Genomic DNA, 25,511 nt, shown 5'->3' with positions numbered 1-25,511 from the left:
AGACGTGTGCCTCCCCACCGTAACCACCTGGGGCCTGGCTGTGAGGAAGTCCAGGATCCAGGCACACAGCGGAGTGCTCAGTCCTAGCTCCTGCGGCTTGACGGCCAGTCAGGTGGGAGCTATGGTGTTGAAAGCCGAACTGTAGTCAATATCAGCAGTCTGACATAGACCTCCTTCTGGCCATCCAGGTGCGTGAGCGTGGTGTTTAGTACCCGGGAGACCGCAGCATCCGTGGATCCGTTCGACCGGTACGCGAACTGCATCGGGTCAATGGTGCGGGGGAGGGAGGCACAGATGTAATCCTCAATCAGCCTCTCCATGACTTCACCACCACCGAGGTGACAGTAGTCATTCAAGCAGTCCGGAGAGGCGTTTCCACGGCACAGGGATGATGGCCAGGGAGGCGTTGAATATCCTAGCGAGCACTGCTATTAACCACTGGGCTGGCAGGTTAGCACAGGTCTTCAGTACCCGCCCAGATATGCCATCCGGGCCCACGGCTTTCCTGGTGTTCACCCGCGTCAGAGCCCGCCTGACGTCACGCTCAGACACTGAGAGTGCGCGCTCATCGCCAGCGCTTGTAACTCCAATCAGCCGGCGAGCTGAGAACAAAACAGGTTCAGTTCGTTCGACGTTTAGGCGTACATTATAATTTATGTCGATATGCTTGGGATAAAAGGGTTGAAACTTCTTGTCCGACAAAGTTATCCCCATGTTCACTGAAAGCAAACAGTGTGAATGCATTCAAATCCATCATCAGTCAAAGCACAATGACAACTGCAGAGTAGTACAGGCATATAAACACTCTGGGTTTGGGAATTTGTCGAGACAATTCAAGGTGCTTTACACAAATACAAATACAATACAAATACAAACAATAAAGAGACTTTTTTTTTCATATTGCTTTTCTGAATGTCCATTAGATAGAGAGGTTTTAGGAGTAAATGATGTACAATTCTGAAATGGTAAGAGTGGGTCGGGAAGTTGAAGCTCTCTGTTTCAAACGAGGACATTACGTCATCTCAACATCATCAAATCACTTCCGGGGGCTCGGTGACGCCGGGGTGACGCTGCATTCGCATTAAACTCGGAAATCGGCGATTCCGACTCCGGAGCTCACCGCGTTCCTTTGCCTCTGCGCAACAGAACGCGGACGCCCGCAGTTAGAATGTGTGCTTGTTTTCTCAAGCATGCGCATGGTACAGGATAAAAAGCGTATGTTCAAAAAAAAAACGAAGACTACAGAGTTACTGGGGTCGAAGTTCGACGTGCACTTCTCCTAATCGCGGGTGGGAGTTTTCCCGAGTTCGGGGTTTAAGAGAACGCGGCACGCATCGACGCGGCGGGCGGATGCTCCCTCCTGTGCTCACGCCGAGTCAAAATGGCGACGTCCCTGGGAGCCAACACGTACAATAGACAAAACTGGGAAGATGCGGTGAGTATAATTTGCCCGAGTTCACTAGATCGAGACGTGTATTAACAGTGTTAAACATTCGAAACGGACACAGTCGTGCTGCGTCAAAGCCTATGATCGTCCTCCTGTGTAAAATCGCAAGCTAGCGCAAGTTAGCTAGCGGAAGCGTGCTAGCTACATTTAATAGCAATCTGCTTAAACGAATAGACAAAGTAGCTCAAGTAAACTCTTCGGTTATTCGAAGGATAAATGAACTGCATTTCTTGCACAAACTAAACTTGTTTAACTCTTAACTAAACTATTTTTGTAAACTCGGAGCTCAGCTAACACACTAGTGCTAGCAAGCTAACTAGCAATTTGAGTCCATCACTTGGATGTCTTGGAGCCGCGAAGCCCGGGGTGTTAATTTGTGTAAAGCAATTGGATATATGCTTAAACATCTGAGATATATATATAGATGTGTGTTTTTTTACAGTACTCATGCCTGTATAGATGCGCATGTCTCTTACAATGAAGGTTTTCATAAATACGGTAACCGTTTCCCAACCGCCCGCAAAATCAGAAAGAAGGTACTTGAGACCTTCTTATTGATTTAGTTTCATATGATGCACACTATTGTGACCAATATACTCCTGAGACGAAGGGATTCTGTTACGCAGATCAGCGAGTTTTGAGCAGCAGGTTGGCATATTAGAAGGCCATGAACCGCTAGAGCAGCTAAAACTTGGCCTGAAACGGCATCTTCCAACAGATGGCAAAGTTGAAGCCATTTGGCCTGTGACACTGTGATGGTTTTGGCCAGTGTAAACAGTGAGCAGGTGACATAATTTAACCAAATGCGAGGCCATGGAACAGTTACTGTGCAAGGAGTTAAGGTTTTATTTTTTATTTGGCCCGTAAATTTTGCAAACTGATTTTTGTTTTGCTGTCCCAGGATTTCCCGATTCTGTGCCAGACATGTCTGGGGGAAAATCCCTACATCCGTATGGTGAGTGATTGTTCCCATTTCATTAAGCCCTGTAGAATGTGTTTGATACTCTGAAATCGGAACCACACTACATTCATGGGTTTAAGTTTGTTATTGCTCTCTCTTACAGACCAAGGAGAAGTATGGAAAAGAATGCAAGGTATGGCATTGATACTTTTGAATAACTTCTCATTTTTACAGTGTAATGCATCAGATAAAAAAAAAACTATTTGGGTTTGTAACAGATGTCTGGTTATTGAACTTTCTGATCCTTTTCCCATCAGATTTGTGCCCGTCCCTTCACAGTATTCCGATGGTGTCCAGGGACACGTATGCGTTTCAAGAAGACGGAGGTCTGTCAAACTTGTAGTAAAATGAAAAATGTCTGTCAGACGTGCCTGCTGGACCTGGAGTACGGTGAGTTGGTGACCGTGGATCAGTTCTCTCTCTATCAATTAGCAATACTGTATTGTTTGCTTTTTTTGTACATAAACGGAATCCTCCTTCCTTGTTTTCCGCAGGTCTCCCTATCCAAGTCAGAGACACGGGGCTGGCAATCAAAGACGAGGTTCCCAAGTCCGACGTCAACAAGGAATACTACACACAGAACATGGAGAGAGAGGTATATCTTCGGGCCCCACTACAGACGACTCAGTTGTTTTTTACATTTAAATATGTCGTAATAAAATTACTTAATGAATGACAGACCCAAGTGTGTTCAGTTTCACTGTTAACTTACGCGAGACCTCGGTTTTCGTAGATTGCCAATTCTGATGGCACACGACCAGTGGGTCTTTTGGGCAAGGCCCCCAGCTCCAGTGACATGCTGCTGAAACTAGCCCGAACAACGCCATACTACAAGAGAAACCGGCCACACATCTGCTCTTTCTGGGTGAAGGGGGAGTGTAAGAGAGGCGAGGAGTGTCCCTACAGGTGAGAGCCACCTCCTGCAGATAGCCCTGTAACCCTGGTGTTGCCACAGAGCTTGGATTGTACATTTTAGAAGAGATTTTCTTAACAATACACTTTGGCACCGAATTCCCTTGCTGTGGTGTTGGGTTTTATGAACATTTTTATCTGACGTCGTCCGTTCGCTTGCGCACAGGCACGAGAAGCCCACAGACCCAGATGATCCCCTGGCCGACCAGAACATCAAAGACCGTTACTATGGCATCAACGATCCCGTGGCTGACAAGCTGTTGAAACGAGCCTCCACGATGCCCCGCCTGGACCCGCCCGAGGACAAGTCCATCACCACACTCTACATTGGGGGACTGGGAGACACTGTGACAGATGCAGAGCTCAAGTAGGACTAACTTTCTTTGTTTTTAGTCTTAGCATGGACAGATGGCTTTTTAATGATAATCATCGTTTAAATAATGCGGCTAAGGATTTGGGAACTTGTCATTTAAAGTCTCTGTGTGTGTCTGTGCTGTTCTAGAAACCACTTCTACCAGTTTGGTGAGATTCGCACCATCACCATAGTCCAGAGGCAGCAGTGCGCCTTCATCCAGTTTGCTACACGACAGGCAGCAGAGATGGCCGCTGAGAAGTCCTTCAACAAGCTTATCATCAATGGACGCAGGCTGACCGTAAAATGGGGCAGGTAAGTAACTGGATCATCCAGACGAGTGACGAATATTTCTGCTATGTTGCAACTTTTCTGATTCACTGGTGTGTTGTGATCCCCTCAGGTCCCAGGCAGCCAGAGGAAAAGAGGCCATCAAAGATGGAGTCAGTGAGATGGGTACCAGGCTGGACCCTGTACCTGGACTTCCTGGAGGTGAGTACAATAAGATGTGACTGAGTAGAGTCAGGGCTGTAAATTAACTTATTTGTTTGTTGTGGCTGATACTATAATGCAAGATCATGCGCTAAGTTTTGGCTGCCCCCGACTAAAGATTTTCCTAGTGGACTTTTAGTCGTCAGTTCAAGCATTTAAATGTCGACTAATCGTCACAGGTTTACAATATTAATTTAATTATTTAAGTATGTTTTTGGGGCTTCAGAAAATTGTTTGAGTTCCAGGGCTGAGAAATAATGTAATAACTAACATTGTTAACGCTGTGCTACATTACCGATAAATACAAAACCCAATAACCCGCCTTTAAAAAAAAAAATATATATATATATTTACAAGTGCTGCACTAAGTGAGCCACCTGGCCGAGTACATCTGGTACCTATACCGGTTAAACATGACATAGGTTAAACTTTCTAGGCCCTATTGTTGTTCACATTCAAATTACATATTGATGTAATTTGCACTCAAATGTGGTGTGTAAGATCGTTTTCCCTGTTTTGGCATCCCCTCGTTGAGCTGACTCAAGCTGACTTGTGAAATGGAAGCCAGTTCAGGGTTTCCATTAGAAGGGAAAAAAAAAAAGAAAAAAATTGTGCCTATCCACGTGTTCTGGAAGATTCCAATGTGCCGGAAATTCTGGTCAAATATTTTCAGTGTTTATGATAGGTAGGTTATACAAAGAATGACATCAAGGCATTTAGAATTTTTTTTTTCTTATTGAAAGGTAGGCTTCTTTTGCTTATACATTATATTCCAAATAAAATAAGCCCCGTCAATAGCTTTAGAAAATGAATAAATATTAAGCTAGCCTCCGTTCGTTGGGGCGACACATAAACACAAAGAATTTTCTTTAGCTTTAGGCCTACTCGGATAAAATAAAACAGAATATCAACTATTTGCAAACAAATAAAAAAAAAAAAACTACATGTAGCTTGTCAAGCTGTGCACCGCGCAGAACCAAGGAGGAGTAATAACAACAGTGGCGACCGATAGAGGCGAAGATAGACGCTGCTATCGGGCTGTTCTCAATTGATTATCGACAATAAGTAACAAGTGCAACTGCTTTAATTAACTTTTCACTTAAATACAATTTTGATGAAAACAAAATACATATGGCAAGTAGGCCTCAATCTAAATAAATAATAACGTTTGTGATGTTCCTGGTCTTTGTCGGCATGTCTCAACAACATATTTTACACAATGGATATTTACCGTCTGCTTTGGATTGGAAATTCAATATCCCAAAAAATCAAAACAATCTATGGATGTATGTGTCCCTGTTGTCAATGAACATCAACATCATCTTTCTCTTTCCTCTGAGCTGCTCATTCTAGACACTGCCCGCTGCGGCTCTCTCTGGTGCTGGTGTGTTTACAAACGCAACCTACCCACGAGGGAGGGGGCAGGGCTTTCTATATCGACAAATTTAATTGGCTCGAGGTGAAATGTCAGCTTTAGAGCGTCCAAATTGACTGGCTTTTCGCTGCCACTTGCCTAACGCCTCTATAAATGAACAAATCTGCAGAAGACCTGATAGAAAGCCTATTTTATGTTGACATAAAGGAAAACATCGCAATAATTATCGTTTCAACGCCCAGCACTAATTGAAATTGTGCTGAGGGAATTATTTTCAACGGACATTAAGACCGGAGAGATTAAAGTATGTCAGGCTTCAACAGATTTTTCCCGGTTTAAAAAGTAAATAAATAAACAGACAAATAAATTAATATAAACCCGTAATTACCGGATAACAAACTGAGGCAGTTATATCACTTATTTTATTTTGTAGCTTATTGAAAACCCTATACTTCATTGTTAATTTGGTGCTGGGCCAGAAGTTCCCAATATATGTGTAATATGAGCATTTTCTGTTTATCTCCTTTAAGTAGTGTACTGATGATTCATGTTGTATTATATGTCGATATAGCCATTATTACATTCTTTCAAGCCTGCTGATATAACTCATATTGCAGAAGAGAACAGTGTCACATTCATGGTCTCGGCTTTGAGAAATGGCATGGCAACACGTTTTAGCGCCAGAAATGATTATATTAGAGTCAGGGTGTAACAATGCAATTCTTTTATTTTTTTAATAAATGTCAAATTTGACATGTAATTTATATATTTGCCCAACAATATACTTTACACTTCTACACAAAATAAATGAATTGTTTGAAAATAATAACTTTATTTATTTGAGAATTATAATTTTAAATTTCCCGAGCTTCATCAATTAAACATTCTGTCACGGTGAGGTAGCTCTGAAGCATTGACTCGTTAGAAATTAATGTAGCATTGTTTATTCTGTCAGCAGCTCTGTCCTTAGACTTGTTGTGCAGACGGAGCAAAAAACGTTTCTAAAATGGAGTCCTCTTGGCAACTCTGCGCAGCTCGAGAAGCGTTAGCAGCTGCATCAGTGGAAACGACAGCGAGTTGACTCTGAAATGCAGCTGGAGCTCTCGACTTTTTACCACCGAGCCGCTTTCATCGTGGTCTAAGAAACTGGCATGACCGTCAACAAAATGCAAAATAGTGTTAAACCCGGTTACTTAACTGAGAATGGCATTTCAATTATTTTGATAAGAATTGCCAGTTTGTTTATTAGTTCCACTGTTTTGGCTGCCGCAACATCATCAGCTTTCTGTGGGTGTGCGTCGCCTCTCTGTTTCCCTCTGAAGAGCTCAGCTGTTGGTTGAGACAAGATTGTGTGAAAGAGACGGAGCAAAGGAGATTAGAATCGCTGCCACTTTAAACCCTCATGCGCTCTAACGCTTGCTTATCCCCCCCTGCCCCCCCCCCCTTTTTTTTTTTTTTTTAATTGAAATCATAAACCCCCTAATTAGAAAGAATATTTAATGGGTTTTCTTTTTATATATTTTGTTGACGTTTTCTACAAGGCGCTTAATTTCCGCTCTATGCCGTAGCTCTTCCGCCGCCACCCGCTCTGGACGAAGAGGTCCCTGCAAACTACTTCAACCTGGACCCGGGAACCTCGTCTGCCGTCATGAACATCGCTCTGCCCCCGCCCCCTGGCATCAATCCACCCCCTCCAGGTACAACCCTAACACTGCTTTAAACAACGGTCATTCTTTGCTTTAATTGTTTTTTTTTTGTGTGTAATTAAAACACAGTATTGTAGGTTCAGGCGATTGAGGAACAGAATACGTTAGAAGTTTTGGTATTTCTTATCAACATGTGAAAAGTAACCATGTAGGACATACAATGACCTCACCCTTTTCTTTCCCGCTTGCAGGCTTTGGCCCGCCGATGTTCCACCCTATGGGTCCCATGGCCCCCCCAATGCCCCCTCCAATCGGCATGAGACCCCCAGGTCACATCCACTATCCCTCTCAGGATCCCCAGCGAATGGGTGCGCACGCCGCGCACGGCTCACGCCAAGGAGACTAGAATCTAGACTAAAAACGCTGCTGTCATTCTTGTACCTTATCTTTCTTTTTTTAAATCTTTTTCTTTTCTTTCCTTTTTTAAATTCGATACAATGTTAATATTCCACCATGGAAGCATTGTTTGTTGTAGTTTGTCAGGTTTCTTTGTATGTTTTTATCCAGATGTCATTAAAATAACTCAATCTTGTCATTTATTGTCAGAGCATTACTTAATGTTCATGTATTGGTTGTAAGACCAAACCGTAGGTGGGTGCAGAAGCTGAGAACATTTCAGAGATGAATCGGGGGCGGGGTGGGAGTAGGAGTTTCTTGATGCCGTCATTGTTGTAGGACAATGCAGGAAAAGGAGGTAAAGCTATTAACAGATCTGTCTGTGCAACCAGCGATGTGTGCCTCAAACTTGATTAACTATTGAAAAGATGAAATGGTCTACGCTGGACTTCCATTAGCGGGCCACTTCACGGACATGCTTCTTTGCTTCTTTCCCTGCCGCTCATAGAGCTGAGAGAAGGATCATCTTTGGCAGAGAAGGGACAAGTACAGGAACACACCTTTTTCGGGGATGCAGTCTTTGAAATCCTGTGCTTTTTTTCACAGGCCGCGCATTGTGGTGAGCTTCACCATTCTGTATGAAGCCTCACAGTTCAGTCGATTCAGGGCAGTAGCCCATGCCCCATCCTTTAGGCGCCCTGTTAAAGTTGGGTCTTCTTCGGGACATGCAGCCCAGGGCCACGCTTGGCAGATTCTTTGCCTCCAGCGCCTCAAAACTGATGACCGGGATCACCCTCCTACTGGCCATCAGGCCCCCAAATGGCATGGCAGATCTGAAACACAGAACCATCATTTAAATACCCTTATGTTTAAAGTGTTGAGCTCTCTTTACTAGTGTATAAGCTATGTGCTGTGTTTTATGACTAAGTGGGGCGTTGAAAACCCCTTCCCTTTCAAAGGTTCCCAGAAAGGTTTTCAGACGATACAAGATAGTCATTCATACAATGCAAAGTCTAGTAATAACTGGACTAAGGGTTCTGTCAAAAGTTTAAAATAACCTCTGAGCTTTCAGAATGACGCATACGGGGATGGAGTGGTAATAGGTTGGAGGTTGTGGTAAACACTGCCATCCCTATTTGGCATGTATGGTTTGTCTCACCAGAGGTTGAGTTCAGATTTAATTAAGCCTTGATGATTTAATCATGAACAATCTGCAGATGGGTAAAGCGATCCTTCTGTCGCGGGTACAGTTACTTACTGAAGAGATGGCACAGTGTTATTGACAGTGAGCTAATTAGGTTTTCTCAAATCAAATTAGCTCTTTCCGTCTTTCTCTTGGGTCAAAAGACAGTCTGAGAGTCTGTTTTTACTACGGACGCAATGTCTCTGCACCTTTCTCTATCCTTATTTCTTGTTTCCCATGTTTGCTCAGTGTTGTGACGCAATGCTTTCTGCTATGGGAGAGGGGACACTCCCCATGTGCAATCTATCTTGAGGGAGTTGAAAGGCACGCTGGCCTCCAGTAGATCATCTTTCCAGAGCCACGGTTAAAATAGCCATCGCACAACTGCAGTCCAAGGAGGTGCAAAGCCCAAGGCTGGATTGATTTTCAAACAGTGGAAACATGGATTGGAGCCGAGGGAACTTAATTTAACATATAATTGTGATGGGCAATGTAGCTGGGTCTATTTGAGGATGGGTGGTCTCTAAACCTAAACTGCTTATAATTAAGTAACCCAGCAGAATATTACTTAAAAGTCCTTAGGTTGAAGTAATATTGGTTGATCTTTTGTTTTGTGCGTGATACTTGAGGACTGACCTGCACCAGAGGCTCTTTGTGTAAATAACCATACCTGTTGAAGGATCTGTAGTTTGCAGGCTGCAGTCCTTGCGGGGGTTGAGGCAGCTGGCTGCTCAGGGTGGCCAGGAACTGTTCATTATCTCCCAGAGCTTCCCTCCAAGGAGAACGGTATGATTTGGGGATGACTGTTGCGTTGAACTTTTCGCACGGGATCTCCTTCAGAGGGCCAGTATACCCTGGTACAAAGATTTGGACATCAAAGAGGCAATCTTACTTCTGTGATCTTGGCGGCTTTACAACATCGCTTTTTTGTTTTTCCTCTTCTGCAATATTCACCATCTATTGCAGCGGTCAAACCAGCACACAAAGACGGGGTACAGCCCCAAAAGCATAGCTCAAGCATCAGCTCTGCCCAGGCAGTGACGTGTCTCAAACTTTGGCTTTTCGCGGCGAATCCATGCGTTTGCAGAAGTCTGCGCCAGTCCTCTGCTCACTCTGTGGCCATTTACCTGGCGCGAGGACTTCAGGGCTGCCCTTCTTTGCTATAGTCTTCTGTAGGTTGATGACCAGGCTGTGCTTACCAGAGGCAAGGGAGGCCATATTCTCCTTTCCTCCCTGTGGCCCTGGGATGGCCTGGGCGGGGGGAATGGACTCTGGATGTACCTGGGAAAGAGGAGAAATCAGAGTCTACCAACACATCTGATGACATCATAGTCTTAATACTTAGTACTTGACCCTTTGACCCACAGACCCCTCAGCTGTGCTCCAGAGAACCAGGAAAGCAGTAGATGAGAAGGGCAATGCAGGTTTCAGTAAACAATCTAAACTCAGCCCTCTTACTGTATATATCCGGCACCCTAACAAGCTGCTAATGTGCAGTGCCTGTGTGTCAGGCGGATACTTTCGTTTTGACTTGTGGGTGTAGTTTGCGCTAAGCCCCGCGAATATGCGGAGTCTCCAGCGTTTGTGTCCGTCCACGTTGTCTGTGGCCTTACGTTGTAGTAGGGGCCGTCGGCCGCGTTCTCCAGGGTGAAGCGCTCCACCCTCTTCTGCCTCTCCTGGAACATGCGGGAGCCCCGGTTGGACGGAAGGTTGAGCTCCTCCATCATCACGTCCTTTGGAACACTGATCTTCTTCCCCAGGTTCAGACCCTCTGACATAACACAGCGGATTAACAGAGGGAACCCTGCATGCGCAAGCTCGCCATCCTCCAAATGCTCGTGAAAAGCGCCCACGTTCCCTTTTTTAGCTCGGCATCAAATTAAGTCAATCTGAGTATCTCTGCTTACAGCATGATTTAGGCGAAGGATCAAAACAGCCTTAAGAGATGATGCGGAGGCATATGCGATGTTTGTTGTTGTCCAGGGTCGTATGGGTTACCGGGGGGTATAAATAGGATCTTTGGAAGAAATCCGCCTCTTGTAGGAACGGGCGGCTCTCACGCCATGGCCGCTGCTTTCAAGAGGGATAGTCGCCGGGCAGGGGTTACATTTTGCTGAGCCCGTCAAAATTCTGGTTTTCAAAGCGTGGCTCGGTACGCGCTGGGAAAGCAAACCGTCGTAACAGCTTGGAATGTCCCTCGCGGAATGTCTGGGCACTCATGAGATTCAGACCGACAACACATCCCATGTGGCCTCTGGCGGGGGAACCAACCCACACTCTCATATAATGCTCCGCCGTGATTGACAGGCCGTGAGATTTTTATAGCCGCAAACACACGAGGATGCACCGAGTCGTTCATTCAACGGCTGTTTCCCTCGATGCTTTCCGTGCCTCCGTCTCTGTCACGACTCACGCTTGATGCAGTTGAATCGATCCGAGGAGGCTGCCGATCACCTACCTCCCCTGGCCTCGTTGCACAGAGCCTTAGCTTGCCGCATCCTCTGCTTGGCCGGGTCGTCCAGCCCCGACGGCGTCATCATCATCATCATCATCATCGTCGTCGTCAGCTTCCTGTGATTGGCAAAGAGCAGATCAAGCGCATCCGGACAGAGACACCGTAGTTCTGTGAAGCCGTTATACATTTTGTTATTGTTGCATGACACATTGTCACTGCAAGGGGATCGAGCACTTTATGAGCAAATACTTTTGGGACAAAAATTAGGTACTTAAATATGTTTTGCGAATTTCCCTTTGCTAATACTCATAATTACAAATCTCCACTATATCCACAAATAACAACGTACATACATACAGTACTTGTGTAGCCCTTATTTAACATTAATACAATAATATATGAAGTAATGGGGACTCACATACTTTACAATAGACCTACATGACAATATATTTATAGTTTCTTTCAAGAATACATTACAGAATACAATGACCACTCTCCCTCTCTCTCTCTCTCTCTCTCTCTCTCTATATATATATATATATATATAATTAATCTAATAGTTATATTTATTATCAATATATTATCAATATATCATAATTATTTATTTTATATATGGCTATAATTTGTACGATGAAAAACGGCCACAGTTTGTATCCTGATATTCTGCAATTATTACAAATATATTATTAATAATAATATTATATTGATTTCAAATAATGCCTGTGTTATCATTTGGCATCAGTGCTATGTGTAATTGCATGCTGAAAATATTGAGGAGAACAGTGAATCTATGAAGTCAATGGATAATACTATTATCTCGATATATGGAAAATATATTTATTGTAAAATGTTAAATATTGTATTAAATAAATGTATAATACATTATTTATTTTTATATTAGGGTGTCAGCATTACTTTTGTTCAAAAATGAAAGAAAAAATTCCAAAGGGTCAAGTTAAAGTAAACCCACAATGAATTAAACATATAAAAAAAGTCGCCCTTTGGGGCTTCATACGGAAAAAGTGAAATTGATTTATAGCCATGTCACAGTTTTCTAACCCCCTATCCACAAACAAAACATTAGTAGTAGTAGCATGGGCTGCACATACATACCTGTTTCTCCCCGTGTGTCTGGATGAACAGGTGATGGTGCGAGCGGCTTCCCTCGTCCACTGTGACCGTCCTCAGCGGAGAGAGGGAGAGGGGGCAGCAGCTTGTACGGCACTCCTCCATGGATGCCTTTTGTGCTTAGCTCACAGGGTTATTTTAGCAAGGGTGCGAGGGCGAGGATGAATGTAGAGAGAGAGTGTGTGTGCGCGCGTGTGAGGGTTATTAAAGGAGATGGAGGGGGTTAGAGGGATAAGTATAAAGATTTACATCCGTGCCCCCCTGGGCCCTGTGATAATAAAAATCTGATACCTTCTATATAAGTGTGCGGGTGTGTATGTGTGTGTGTGAGAGGTCCTCTGTTGGGGGCTCAGTGTCACTGTCTGGACAGAGTTAGCAGCTGCTTTCATGGACGCATACACACACACACACACACACACAAACAAACGCACCCAGATACATACCTAGAAATCTATGGCTGTGAATCCAGCCAAGAGTTGGCGATCAAAGTGCGCGGACATGAAATGAGTCTGGAAAACACTCTCAGGATTCATTGATTGCAATAACACTTCAAAGACTTTATGTAATTATTTCGTTTTTTTTTTGTTTTTTTTACGTTTTTCACTCCTCGCCCACTGCTGTGAAACTCAATTTCTTCCTGTGGAGGGGTCTCATCAGGAATGGTGACCTTTGCTCCTATATTTCTTGACGCTTTCTAAACTGATTTTTAATTCAGTCTCGGTAGCGACTCCCCGCAGATGTTGCTTTTTGTGAGGCTCAGCACGACACGCCCCCCCCCCTCGGGAGGAAGAGGACGTTTTCCCCTCTCCGTTTAACTCTGCCGCGATTTTATATTGATTCCCTCCTGTCCTCCGCTCTCTCTCTCTCTCTCTCTCTCTCTCTCTCTCTCTCTCTCTCTCTCTCTCTCTCTCACGGCACGGAGCGTGTGGTCCGGCAGAAAGCACGGAGGAATCTTCCACGGAGTTTCCTCCACCTAACATCAGTAAGGACCCCCACCAAAAACATGCACAGATCACCAGCAATGGACACCTGTTACCAGATCCCGGCCGTCTCGACAAATGCTGTGCCCCCGGAGGAAGGACAAGCCAGGAGGGGAAAAAAGCAGAGGCCACATTTCACTGACAACCCCAAGAAGTGTGTTTCAGTGGTCATGTGACAAATAAACATTCTTCTCTGGAAAACCAGAGGCAAGCGCAATGGTTGGGCTCCCCCTCTGCAGGGGGGGGGGGGGGGGGGGTTGTATTGAAGTGCTCTGGGGTTTAGTGAAATAAAAAATACAATTAAAAAAGGAGGTTGATTGCTTTCAACTTTGCCTCACTCTGGGTTTTTGTGCGCTCCCTTGTGAACGTGCCCGCCGAGGATCTTTAGGGAATATTATCAATCGATTTTCAGCGGGTACTAGAACATCATCAATTTTTTTTTTTTACAATTTGAAAAAGTCAGAGTCATAAATGGAGTCTCGGTACTATTATGAAATTGTCACATCAATGGCTTTATTTCCTGGTTCCTCGAGCGACAAAAGCCTTCCCGGCGTCATCTGGCTTTGAGAGGCGGCCGGCAGTGTGTTCCTGTCACATGGAAAGCGAAAGAAAATCACCAGGTGGTGACAGCTGACACACGGGAACAAAGGAAGCCCCATTGAGGAGTCAAGGGTTTGGGTAATAGCGGCGGCTTTAAAACCCATCGCCCCGTAGTCCTGCAGATGAAGCGTCGCTCGGCCGGCCCATTTGGAAGCAGCGCCCCGAGGAGTTCCGAAAACCCAAATCAGCGAGGTACGGCGTTTGCGCCGTAAGGAGAGGTGAGGCTCCGCGCAGTGACCGAAAAACACCATTTCGGTTTTTGTTTCTGTGCCTTGCAGGTGCCCTTTGGAAGGAGTGTGTGTGTGTGTGTGTGTGTGCGTGTGTGCGTGCAAAGATATTCCGCCGCGGCGTTGGTCTCGAGCTAGAGAGCCGGAAAAATGTACGGGCTTCTGTGCGAGAGCCTTCACGACTTCATCAAGGAGTCCTACGGCGATGACGTGTGGAAGCTGGTCAGGGAGAGGGCTGATGTCAGACTGCACTCCTTCGTCACCCATCAGGTACGACACCGGAGGTCCGACCGAACCCGCCGCCGCGTTCCCGCGGGCCAAGTGATTTATATCGATGAAAATGTCTTTGCTTTCCTTGAGTGCGATCCAGGTGTACAGCGAAAGCGTGATCCCGCGCATCGCCAAGGCGGCCAGCGGCGTGACGGGCACGCCCTACAATGAGCTGATGAACTCCTGGGGCGTCTACTTCCTGGGCTTTGTGGGGAAGTACGGCTATGACAGGATCCTTAAGGTGAGGGGAGGGACCCGGACTCTGAGGTAAGCTGTGGAAACCGGTAGCGAAATCGTCGGGAAAATTGTTTCATATCCATGGATTATTTCAGCGCTGCCGGCTGTGCTTTGGTTTTTTTTTGTACATGGAAGCAATTTCCAATTGCTTGTTGACATTTCAAAAAGACAATCCGCCGATACAGCGTAAACTAATTTCCTTTTTATAGTTTAACAATGATGTGGTTGTTTGAGGAGATATGAAACATAAGATATCAAAACTAAGTCAATTTCCTGCCTCTGTACAGAAGTACTATTACTAAAACAATTTCTATGGAGGAAAATGACTGAGTATTTTGTATATAGGTTAAAATGTCCTAAAAGGGCTTAACCGTAGATTTAAAATTCCTCAAGTCGTACCGTTTTAAAATCCCCACTCAATTATAGATTAAAATGTTGCAATAACCCTGAAATAAGTTACTACTTTTTTGAACAACGCTGCCTTTAGGTGCTGGGTCGCCATGTGCGTGACTTTGTCAACGGCCTGGACAACCTGCATGAGTACCTTCGCTTCAGCTACCCCAAGGTCCAGCCCCCGACCTTCTTCTGCCAGGAAGAGTCCGCCACCGGTGTCACCCTCCACTACAGGTTTGAGTGGAAGGGATCTCAGGGAGTGGGATAAATAATTGGATGAAATTGAGCTCACAGGGTGGAAGAGAAGTCAAAGGGTGGAGGGGATCCCCATGGGAGGAAGGGACCTCATGGGCTGGAAGGTATCTCATGAGGTAGAAGGCATCTCATGGGGTGGAAGGGATATCATAGGGTGGGAGGTATTGCATTAGGTAGAAGGGATCTCCGGGAGTGGAAGGGATCTAATTGGATGAAATGGATCTCACAGGGTGGAAGAGAAGTCAAAGGGTGGAAGGGATCCTAATGGGAGAAAGGGACCTCAGGGGATGGAAGGGATTTCATGGGCTGGAAGGGAAGGGATATCATAGGGTGGAAGGTATTGCATAAGGTTGAAGGGATCTCACAGGGAAATTGAACATTGTTGTGTAGTATTGGATAATATAGTATTAACATAGGAAAATAATCACACCTGTTTGGCCCTGCAGGAGTAAGAGGAAGGGCTACTTGCACTACGCCATGGGCCAGCTGAGGCAGATGGGGAAGCAGTTCTACGACACGGACATCCATGTGGAGGTGCTGTCGGAGCAGCTGGTGGGAGACTACTCCCACGTCACCATGAGGTAGACACACACACACACACACGCACGCACACACACATGCACACACACACACACACACACACACACACACACACACACACACACACACACACACACACACACACACACTCACACTTATTCGTGACATTTAATTTCTCAGTGTCATCAACCTTCCTTTGACTTTATGCTTGCCTGGCTCCTCTGTGCAGGCTAAACTTTGACAACTCAGCCTACCGCTACATCATGAAGGAGGATGAGGAGGAGCAGGAGATCCTACCCATCACCTCAGACTTCTTTTTCGAGGTCTTCCCCTTCAACATCGTCTTCAGACAGGTCTGAGGTTACACTCCCCAGCCTTCTCAAATACATTAGTAATTGAAATTAATTTGAAATACATTAGTAATTACAGTGCATCTTTGATGATGTCAGGACATGGTGGTGCACAACGTGGGTTCAGGCCTGGCGACAGTCTTCCCCGACCTGGACGGGAAGAAAATCACCGATGCCTTTTTGTTGGCTCGCCCTCTAGTGGAGTTCACCTGGAACATGGTGAGCTCTTAAATGTCACTATAGGGATGTCCAGCATCAGCATCTGCCCTGGAACTCATTTCCAGGCATAATCCTCACCATTTTCTGCATACATACGAGACTGAAATGGTGAGCTGTTGACGTGTCCTGTGCCCAGATTATCTCGCACCCCAACAACCTGTTTGAGATCATGTCCAAGGAGCCCGTGAAGAGGGAGCGGAACCTTAATAACCGAATGCAGAGTAAGAGTGGCAGCCATTCAAACACTCACAGGGGTGTGTGTCTGGTGGGTTAGCGACTTGACGGACTGCGGTCAAATCCATTTTTCCTCAAATCGATCGCAAAATGCATATTCCGTTGGAATGACGAGAGACGAAAACAATGAGTTGTGAATGGGTCTCTTTCCTTAGAGGGGAGAAGTTGAAATAGTGATGCCACAATACTACATGTACACGTACAGAGCATCTGTATAGGGCCTTTCGTAAAAATCAATAAACTACCATTCAAATTCATAAAACAGTACTGCTTCTTGGATTTCCCGAGGATCCTCAACTCAGAACGAGAGGGAATTGGGTTGAATGGAATTGACCGCGGCCCCTGAAGTTATGGGTTGGGGTGTGGATGCCAACGTCGGCGGTTCTGACTTGTCAAACCCGCGACTCCCGCAGATTCCGACTACGAGAACGCCAACCGCATCGCCGACGTCGACGTGGAGCTCATGGCCTTCCAGTCCATCATCGGAGATGATTACAAAGGTGAAGATCACAAAGGAATTGCCACCTTGATAGAGAAACATGTATGACCTAAATGACATAAATATGACATATTTAAGATCGTTTCCATTGGCAATTGGACCTCAAAGGTCGCAGTCATGCTCTGAATTGCACTGACAGTTGTGTGGCTGAATTGAAAGCGTTTTGGAGGATGGTAATTGTGCTTATGCTATCTGATGATTGTTCCCCCCGCCATCCCTTAGATGGTAACAGCGCTAATGCTATGGAGAGCTTGGGCGATGGCAGCCGCTGTCTCAAGTTGAAGGGGCAGATGAGATACATGCCAGAGTGGGAGTCCATCATCTTTCTGGGAACGCCTGTGTAAGGCTGCCGGACGGACGGAGAGACAGACACACACCCACACACACACACACACACACAAGCGCGCACACACACAAGCACGCGCCCGCACGCACACGCACACCACACATACACACCAACATGAGGAATATAACAGACCCATTAATATTCCGACAGCTGGATTCGTGGGGGGAGTGCATTCTGCGAGGCAGCCCGAGTTGCACAGAATTTCAACTCTGCAGAGAGAAGTCTGCGTACTGAATGAAACCAGAGACCCATTCTAATGGCACTCACCATGCATGAAATAAGCTGCTAATTAGCTCGTAATCAGACAGTGCAGCTCTTGTAAACCTAATGGGAGCCCATTTGCAAGCAAGAGTGTTTTCCACCGAGTAAATTACAAAAACATCAACCTCCAAAACATTGTTTTTCCAATACAAACACACTCATATTTAAAAACTAAGCAAAAATGTCATTTTTTTGATTCTGTAAAATAATTGGATTCATGGTGTTTTCATATCTTTGGCTTTTATTACAGCTATTTTTGTTCACAAAGATTAACATTTTTCGTCATCTTTCTTTCTGACCTTAAGTTTTACCCTTCCCTGTCTATGTTTCTTGCATGTGTGTGTGTGTGTGTGTGTGTGTGTGTGTGTGTGTAGGATGGAGAGTTTGAGCGCCATGTTTCGAACAGGCCTCTACATCAACGACCTGAGCATGCACGACTCCAGCAGAGACCTGGTGCTCGCAGGAACCCAGCAGTCCGAAGAGCTAAAGAGAGCTCTCATACAGGTGCGCTGTGTGTGTGAGTGTGTATGTGAAGGGGGTCTGCATCTATATTCAGCTCTTTAATATATTGTGAATGGAATCTATTGAATAGGGCCCTAAACTATTGCTATTTACGATGTATATTATCATCATATACAAGGTATCCATTATAATGTAGGACATTATATTAAGAAATGTTTGATGCCTGCGGTAATTTAAATCTAAGAGTTTACAGTTTTCATTTTCTGAGGAATGAGCGTGATTCTTCAAATTCTGAACTGATAACCCAAAACTTAAAATGAGTTTAATAATACTATGCATAATTTAAAATGAAAATAGTATAAATTATATTTTTTTATAATATATACTATTATAATATATATATATATTTTATATTTGTACATTTATGAATATGTTATATATGTTATATGTTATATATGATATATTAGTTATTAGTTAATAGTTTCATTTTTATTTTTTATTTATGTCACTTGTTATTTTTATTTTTTATTATTACTACTACTACTGCTGCTTCTGCTGCTACTAATACTACCACCACTATTACTACTACTGCTATTAGTATTATAATCGCCATGATTTTAAACTTTATTGTCATATAAATAGACCACACAACAGAAACCTTATACACAAAATGAACAAATTCACCCCCTAATATGAGAGCAGGAGCAGAAGAAGTCCAGTAAACTGGAAGAAAGCATGAAGATGCTGGACTACGAGATGAAGAAGACCGACGACCTCCTGTACAGGATGATCCCCAAGCCGGTGGCCAAGAGGCTGCGCAAAGGAGAGCCCTCCGTCAACACGTGCGAGGTTGGGGAATGGGGGACTCACCTCTATGGCAACGTTCGGTTCATTGGAGTCATTTTACGTCCAATTATGGTCCAGTCTGCTCACCGTTTCCCCCTCTCACCGGTCTCATCATGCAGGTGTTCCCCGACGTGACCATCCTCTTCAGCGACGTGGTTGGATTCACACGGATTTGCAGCCACATCACCCCCATGCAGGTGGTCTCCATGCTCAACACCATGTACACTCTCTTTGACACGCTCAGCGAGAAGCACCGTGTCTTCAAGGTGTGTGTCCGTCACCTTCAATGCATCTTTAATGCCTTCGTTACGCTGAATAAATGAACTGCACAACAGAGACTTGAGACTGCGAGATATATTTAATACGATTTTGTCTTCCACATGACAATAGTTTGGGAGACAACAGTGAAACTATGATCGAAACAGTCATTATTGTAACATTCTCTAACATTTTGTCAATAAAATAATGACGAAGTTGAACTTCACATTATTTTTTTGGTCCCCTTGGAACCTCTTGAAGGACAGCTGGGGTCCCCGGATCCCGTTATGCGAACTGCTGTTGTAGAGAAGAAGTGACTGCAATTCTGTCCCTGACCTTCCCAGGTGGAGACCATCGGTGATGCCTACATGGTGGTGGCTGGAGCTCCGGAGAAGACCAAGTACCACGCCCATAACATCTGCGACATGGCCCTGGACATGGTGCGCTCCATAGACCACCTCAAAGACCCTTCCAATGGCAACAACATACAGATTCGCGTCGGTGAGCATGGCGCACCCACAAGCGTTTTCACGCGCACCTAAACGGGGAACCAACTTTACTTCAACTGTTTCAACGCTGCTCCAGGCATCCACTCTGGGATGGTGGTGGCGGGCGTGGTCGGCCATAAGATGCCACGCTACGGCCTCCACGGTGACACGGTCTACACCGCGTCCGCCATGGAGAGCAACGGCAAGGTGAGAAATTGAGCGAGAAGAGGGAACAGAAGAGTCAAAAGACGAGACGAGGGTCAAGTGAGAGAGGAGAACAACAAGTAGGGCTTCTCCAGAACTTTAAGAAATACCTTACAAAGCTTTAAGTTGTTTGGAACTTGGTTTTGAAATACGGAGAGTCTTTCTCAAATTTGATTTTGAAAAAAATCCAGACACAATAGCTCCGCCACAAATCCTTTTTGAAATCTGTGCTCAGAAATATCGCTCTAGAAGCTATTTGCAGAAAGCAGCAATGTCTCATACTCATGAGTTGCACCCACAATGTGCACCACCGCCGACCTGTGTATATTTTCCTCGCAAATGTGGTCTTTCAAAGTGACATTTAAGGGGTCGTAGACAGCAACTCAACACAAGGAAGCAGGAAACTAGAGCACTGACCCCTGAAGAACCAGATGAATGAATCCTGATGAAGAGCCATAACCGTAAGAGATCGAGGCAAAGATAGTTTCCTTGTTGAGTAACTCAATAACAATCCACTCGATAGCTCCGTGCCTTTGCGGCTGAAGTGCTCAGCGACAACGTTACTCAGCAATTCAATTTGTTTTTTGACACGTCTGGGACTGTTTGAATGATGATTGACCGGACTCTTTTGTTGTCCCTGGCCAGGAGATGCACATCCAGCTGAGCAGCGCCACTTACGAGCACCTTAAAGGAAGCCACTTCATCTTTGAGAGGAGGGGCACCATCACCATCAAGGTCAGGGCTCGCCAAATGACTGTTACTACGGTAACAGCGCTACGCGGAATGAGTTGTCGTCGCTCAAATGAACACGGGCGCCGCGTGAGTGCACAAGCCGGGATTTAATGTTGAGGCCGGATTTGCCTGTCGATTCGATCTGTTTAGTTATTCGTAATGTGTTTTTGTGAGTTTTTTTTTTTTTTCAGGGGGGGAAACAAAATACAACCTGTTGAGATGAGCATCTTTGATGTTGGCAAAATCAAAAATGCAGGATCAAAAATTGTTTTGCTTGTTGATTTGCCAGTCGGTCGTTACTGGGTTTTACAGTGAGCCTGTAGGAGTAATGATGACACCACTTTTAACTAAAAAACAGCCTAATAATCTCCTTCATTCTTCAGGGAAATGTGGAGATTGAGACTTACTGGCTGAAGGGGAAGAGGGACAAGGATGGAAACGCCCAGGCGGCGTGTCCCCAGTTTGAGACCCAGACCATCAGTAATGCCATCAGCAAAGCCACTGTCTCGACCCCTGAGGCTGCCGGGGACAACAAGGGCCTGGTAAGGAAACCGCCAAGGCATCCATCCATCCATACATCCATACATCTATACATACATCCAACACAGTACATTTAACATTGTCCAGTACAACACAAGATAGTGAGGAAACCCTTTCGAAAATATGCAGTATTCATCAGCATGCCTCCCACACGCCATTCTTATCCCATCCTGCATTCATTCCCCAAAACCCCCCCCAGGTTTTCCCACTCCTTCCAGGGGGGGATGAGGATGACGTCAGGTCGATTCCATCCCATCGCGTCAAGATGGAGATCTTGGGCCATTTTCTGGAGGAGTCCACGGAGGCCTGCCGGGTAGAGGAGATGCTGGTTCACAAGGTGAAAGGACTCTCAACAACAAAACCGGCAAAAAATTGGCTCCAAATGATAGAGAGCATCATTTGTCAAAAGACATCAAGAGTAAAACATGTTTTGATCCTCTCTCCCTCCTTTCCATGGAACCCAGTCCCACTATAAGGACCCCCTGCAGGACTGCCTCCAGGACCCCAACTTGGAGATGGACTCGCCCGAGTTCGATGGGAGAAATTCCATCGCGAAGTCCCTGGACAGCTCCCGTGACTCCCACTACTCCGGGAAGAGCGCCATGTGCTCCGTTTCATGAACTGAGAAGACTAACGGCAAACGGCCCGCTAGGATAACCGCTGTAGATAGGAACTCCCCACCAATGCTGTTAGGAGTCAAACAGGTCACCCCTTTGTAAATGGAACGGTATGACTTGCATTCCATAAGGTTTTGACAATGTTGTTATTTAGTTCATAGAAATTGTTCTGCATGATGACCTCTCATACCGAGCATTTTAAAGCTTTTCTGACTAAAAAGGTGTTGATGCCATTTGGTGCATGCTGGATCCATTACTAACTTACTCAACTTAAACTGCTTCATATTCATGCTTCATATCCTGCGGTTTTGCTGTGCATGATGTTTCAATTCCCTTTTTTTTTGATCAAATGTTTGTAAATGTCTCTTTGATTCCTCTTCTTTGATTAAATTTTCTTAAGAGTTTTTTTTTTCTTTCTCAAATAATCATCACTTTATATGAGCTTGCAAACTCTATGTGGAAATAAAGCAATACGCCAGCTGAGTGGTTTGATATAAAGCAATTTTAATCAAAATTTGACAATAAACAACTCTGTATATTTTGAGAGTGTAAGTGTGTCACCTTGTGTCGTGCTTTCCAAAACAAAAGCGATACCACCTGCAAGTAACTTTCTGACAATATAACTTCAGTTAAAATCCCTGTGGATTTTCGTCTTGAAAACGAAAAGATCCCTAAACCAGTGACAAAGAAGAGCTTTTGGCCACAAACTGGTCTCCACACATGAAGTTCCCATGAAGTAGGAAATACAGAGTAATCCTCCTGCCCTAAATCAGACCACATTGCCCACAGACGGGTCCTCTGAGGAACTGTGCCTGAAGGTGGCGTCCTCTCGCTCTAGACCGAACCCGTGGGCTCGCCGTGGTCCCTTGGGGGACGGCTGGATGGAGCAGCGGAAAAAGAAGGCATAGAAGGTGGCCGCCAGCAGCAGGAAGCAGACCACGGAGAAAATGATGACGGTCACCACCGCGTGCAGCTGCATGTGGCCCTCCTCCCGCGGGAAGGTGGTGGTGGTGTTGGTGGTGAGAAGGTCGAAGGTCACACTCGCCGTCACGTCGGGGTCAGGGGTGGCGGTGGTCAGTGACCCTGGGTGCAGGGAAGAGACGTCAGGCATCTTGACCCTCTTCTCGTAGCCGTCCTCAGCGTTCTTGAGAAGATAGACATGTTGTTTACCGCACTATTCCTCCTTGGCAAATTAAATCTGAATCTGAAGTCCATTTCATAGGATATTTGTTTCTTGACGCAAAAACAAACCGTAAGTAAAGACAGGGGAACCCTACCGCAACCTTAGAGGCGTTGGATTCAACTGGGGAGTAAGGCTGAGGATGCATTAAAAGGTCAGGCCATCATTGCTCACTTCAACGCAACACTCAACCCTTTAACAATCAACCCCCACAGGCTTTCCTTTCTTTTGGTTTCTTACCTACAATGTCTGCGTTCAAAGGTGTCCGGCTTATCGTCATAGGTTGCTCTCATAGGCGGAGAACAGGGAAATGAAAGGAAATCAGAGCAGGATCAGACAAAGAGGGAGAGAGAGAGAGAGAGACAGAGAGAGCGAGAGATAGGAAGCTGAAGGACCAGGAATAATGGTTAGGGTTACCATGGCGATCCTCACCAGCGTGCAATGTGCACGAGCGTGACATCATCTTGTCAAGTGCGACGGAGTACACAGCATCGGCGAACTGTTAACATCTTACATTGGAACGAAGGTCAGTCATTTCACGTAGTAATACTCCAAATGAGCGGTAGTTAAATGCCTAATGGGCCAAACTAATGACTGTGAACGGCTGATTTAGCATGGAGGTCTTTTCAAGTGATGACCTCCAGTAACATGGGTCTCATGGGCCCTGAGGTCAAAAACAACAAATTGAGATTTTGAAATCAATGCAAGCCAAAGTGTTTGTTAGGGGAACAGAGTTGTTAGTGCAACGATTCATCTCGCAGAACTTCCTCACATTGCCACCTGTTGGCAAGGAAGGGTCCTTCAACATACAGTATTAGTCCTTAAAGTAATGTCACTATAAAACCCATTCCTGCCCATTTTTGGGCGCATGAACATCCTGTGAACCCACAGTTTCTGTTTCTGTTATTCTTTTAAATTTTTCTGTTGCTATGGCAATGGCGTTTTCTTTTGCCATTGCCAAAAAAAATGCCTGGTCCCCATGGTTACACTTGGCAAGAAATCCATTTGTAAATGGATGGGTTGAAAAAAAAAGCAAAAAAAAAAGCTGTTCAATACAAAAGACGACAGAGAAAATGGACAATCGGCCGCTGGCTGGTTGTGACTGGAGCACTTTGAGACGGTTCATTGCGGCTCTCAAGGACGTAAAAGAAAGAACCGTGAGAAGCGCGTGTGGAGCAACTGGATGGAAGGACTACATTAAGCTTCTCAGAGACAAATTTGAGATGTTAGCCATTGCTTTTTTGACACCAAGACTGTGCGGGCCTACAAACCTGGGGTGACTTTGACAGCCATCTCCGCAAGAGCAGACGGCCTTTCTGGAATTCTGTGGACAACCATGTCAATGTGGGAGGGGAAAAAGGCTCCGATCTGAAATCAAACAGTTCACGACAGGCCATAATACAGACTTTCACTTGGCTGGCCTTGTGGACCTCAAACCCTACTTGCTGAGGTACTTTGCCATGTCCACCAGAAGGCGCAGCACATGGCAAACCTAAGCGAGAAGAGAGAGAGGTTCTGCATGCTGACGGACATGGAACTCCTTTAAATAGCTGTATCAAATAAACCTTTTCACATTTTCATTTTCAGAAAACAGTGTCCGACATCGTACATCAGTCGGCCTGTTTGCCCTGCACTGCCTTGTTGGTTTGATGTGTCCTTCTACTATGCGGGTGATTTTTTTTTTCCCACCTTCTTTATCTACCCTTCCTGTTCTTGTGCGGTTGATCCCATCTCTTCATTTTTTCTTTTTAAACCTAGCCACAGACACACGCCTGTCAGGTTGATCTGCATCTAATTAATCTGCTTTATAATGAAGAAATATATAAAAGTAAAGGACCTTTCGCCTGTGTGGAGAACAGCTCCTTCTGCAGAACTCTGCTGGGGAATTGAAGTCGGAACTCTGAAAAATCCAATCCCGTACTAGGAAAAGCGTAAAGGAGCGGCCGTTTATGACGGAATTTCAGAGCCTATCGTTCACTGTGCCCAAGTTGACCAAAAAAACAGCCTGACGTCATGGCAACGTAGCGGCACGCACCGCTGGCGGTAAACAATGTTCCCTTTGTATCGATTTTAAATCCTGCCCACAGGTAAGGGTTTAGGGAGGGAGACAGAGACATTTTTGCCGCGGTGCACCAACATGGCGAGAGTTTTTATGAAGGGTTGAACAGAAAGGCTCACTGGCCACACATATAAATAATAATTATTACTAATAACGATGATAATAGTGAGGATGATTTTGGGTGCAGGAGGAATGGCGTTCGGTACTCTGGCTCCTGGTCGGATTACCAGCCCCCTCTGCAAGACAGACAAACATTAAGAAATCTCCTCGCCTCGAGTTGGATCAATCAGCGCCACGCGGGAGCGGATTAGGCCCATTCGAGGCAGCTTGGAGGCCGTGGGAAAGGGAAGCGTGCTGTCGTCCGCAG

The 25,511-nt window shown here is 45.3% G+C and overlaps 2 protein-coding genes across 3 annotated transcripts; one reads left to right on the top strand and one right to left on the bottom strand.

Annotated features, from left to right (window-relative positions):
- The first annotated feature begins 1,335 nt into the window (after window positions 1-1,335).
- rbm22 (RNA binding motif protein 22) lies at window positions 1,336-7,605 on the top strand. The gene is made up of 11 exons (XM_080007943.1): window positions 1,336-1,435; window positions 2,349-2,402; window positions 2,512-2,541; window positions 2,666-2,798; window positions 2,903-3,003; window positions 3,142-3,314; window positions 3,487-3,687; window positions 3,823-3,987; window positions 4,076-4,164; window positions 7,108-7,236; window positions 7,437-7,605. Exons 1-11 carry the CDS (start codon window positions 1,382-1,384, stop codon window positions 7,589-7,591), a joined length of 1,284 nt encoding a protein of 427 aa, XP_079864069.1. The 5' UTR covers window positions 1,336-1,381; the 3' UTR covers window positions 7,592-7,605.
- Window positions 7,606-7,758: 153 nt separating this feature from the next.
- On the bottom strand, window positions 7,759-12,461 carry LOC307235751 (myozenin-2-like). 2 transcript variants are annotated; one of them, XM_080007944.1, is made up of 6 exons: window positions 12,333-12,461; window positions 11,223-11,335; window positions 10,378-10,535; window positions 9,892-10,045; window positions 9,435-9,618; window positions 7,759-8,414 (listed from the first exon to the last, which is right to left on the bottom strand). In XM_080007944.1, the coding sequence occupies exons 2-6, from the start codon at window positions 11,317-11,319 to the stop codon at window positions 8,228-8,230; spliced, it is 780 nt and encodes a 259-aa protein (XP_079864070.1). In that variant the 5' UTR covers window positions 11,320-11,335; window positions 12,333-12,461; the 3' UTR covers window positions 7,759-8,227. The 2 variants fall into 2 exon arrangements, with proteins under 2 accessions (XP_079864070.1, XP_079864071.1); XM_080007945.1 differs by having other exon boundaries at window positions 9,964-10,045.
- Window positions 12,462-25,511: the final 13,050 nt, after the last annotated feature.

The sequence above is a fragment of the Zeus faber genome, assembly GCF_960531495.2.
Source record: "Zeus faber genome assembly, chromosome: 10".
In the NCBI taxonomy this organism is placed as follows: domain Eukaryota; kingdom Metazoa; phylum Chordata; class Actinopteri; order Zeiformes; family Zeidae; genus Zeus; species Zeus faber.
This window is presented reverse-complemented; position numbering and strand designations above follow the sequence as displayed.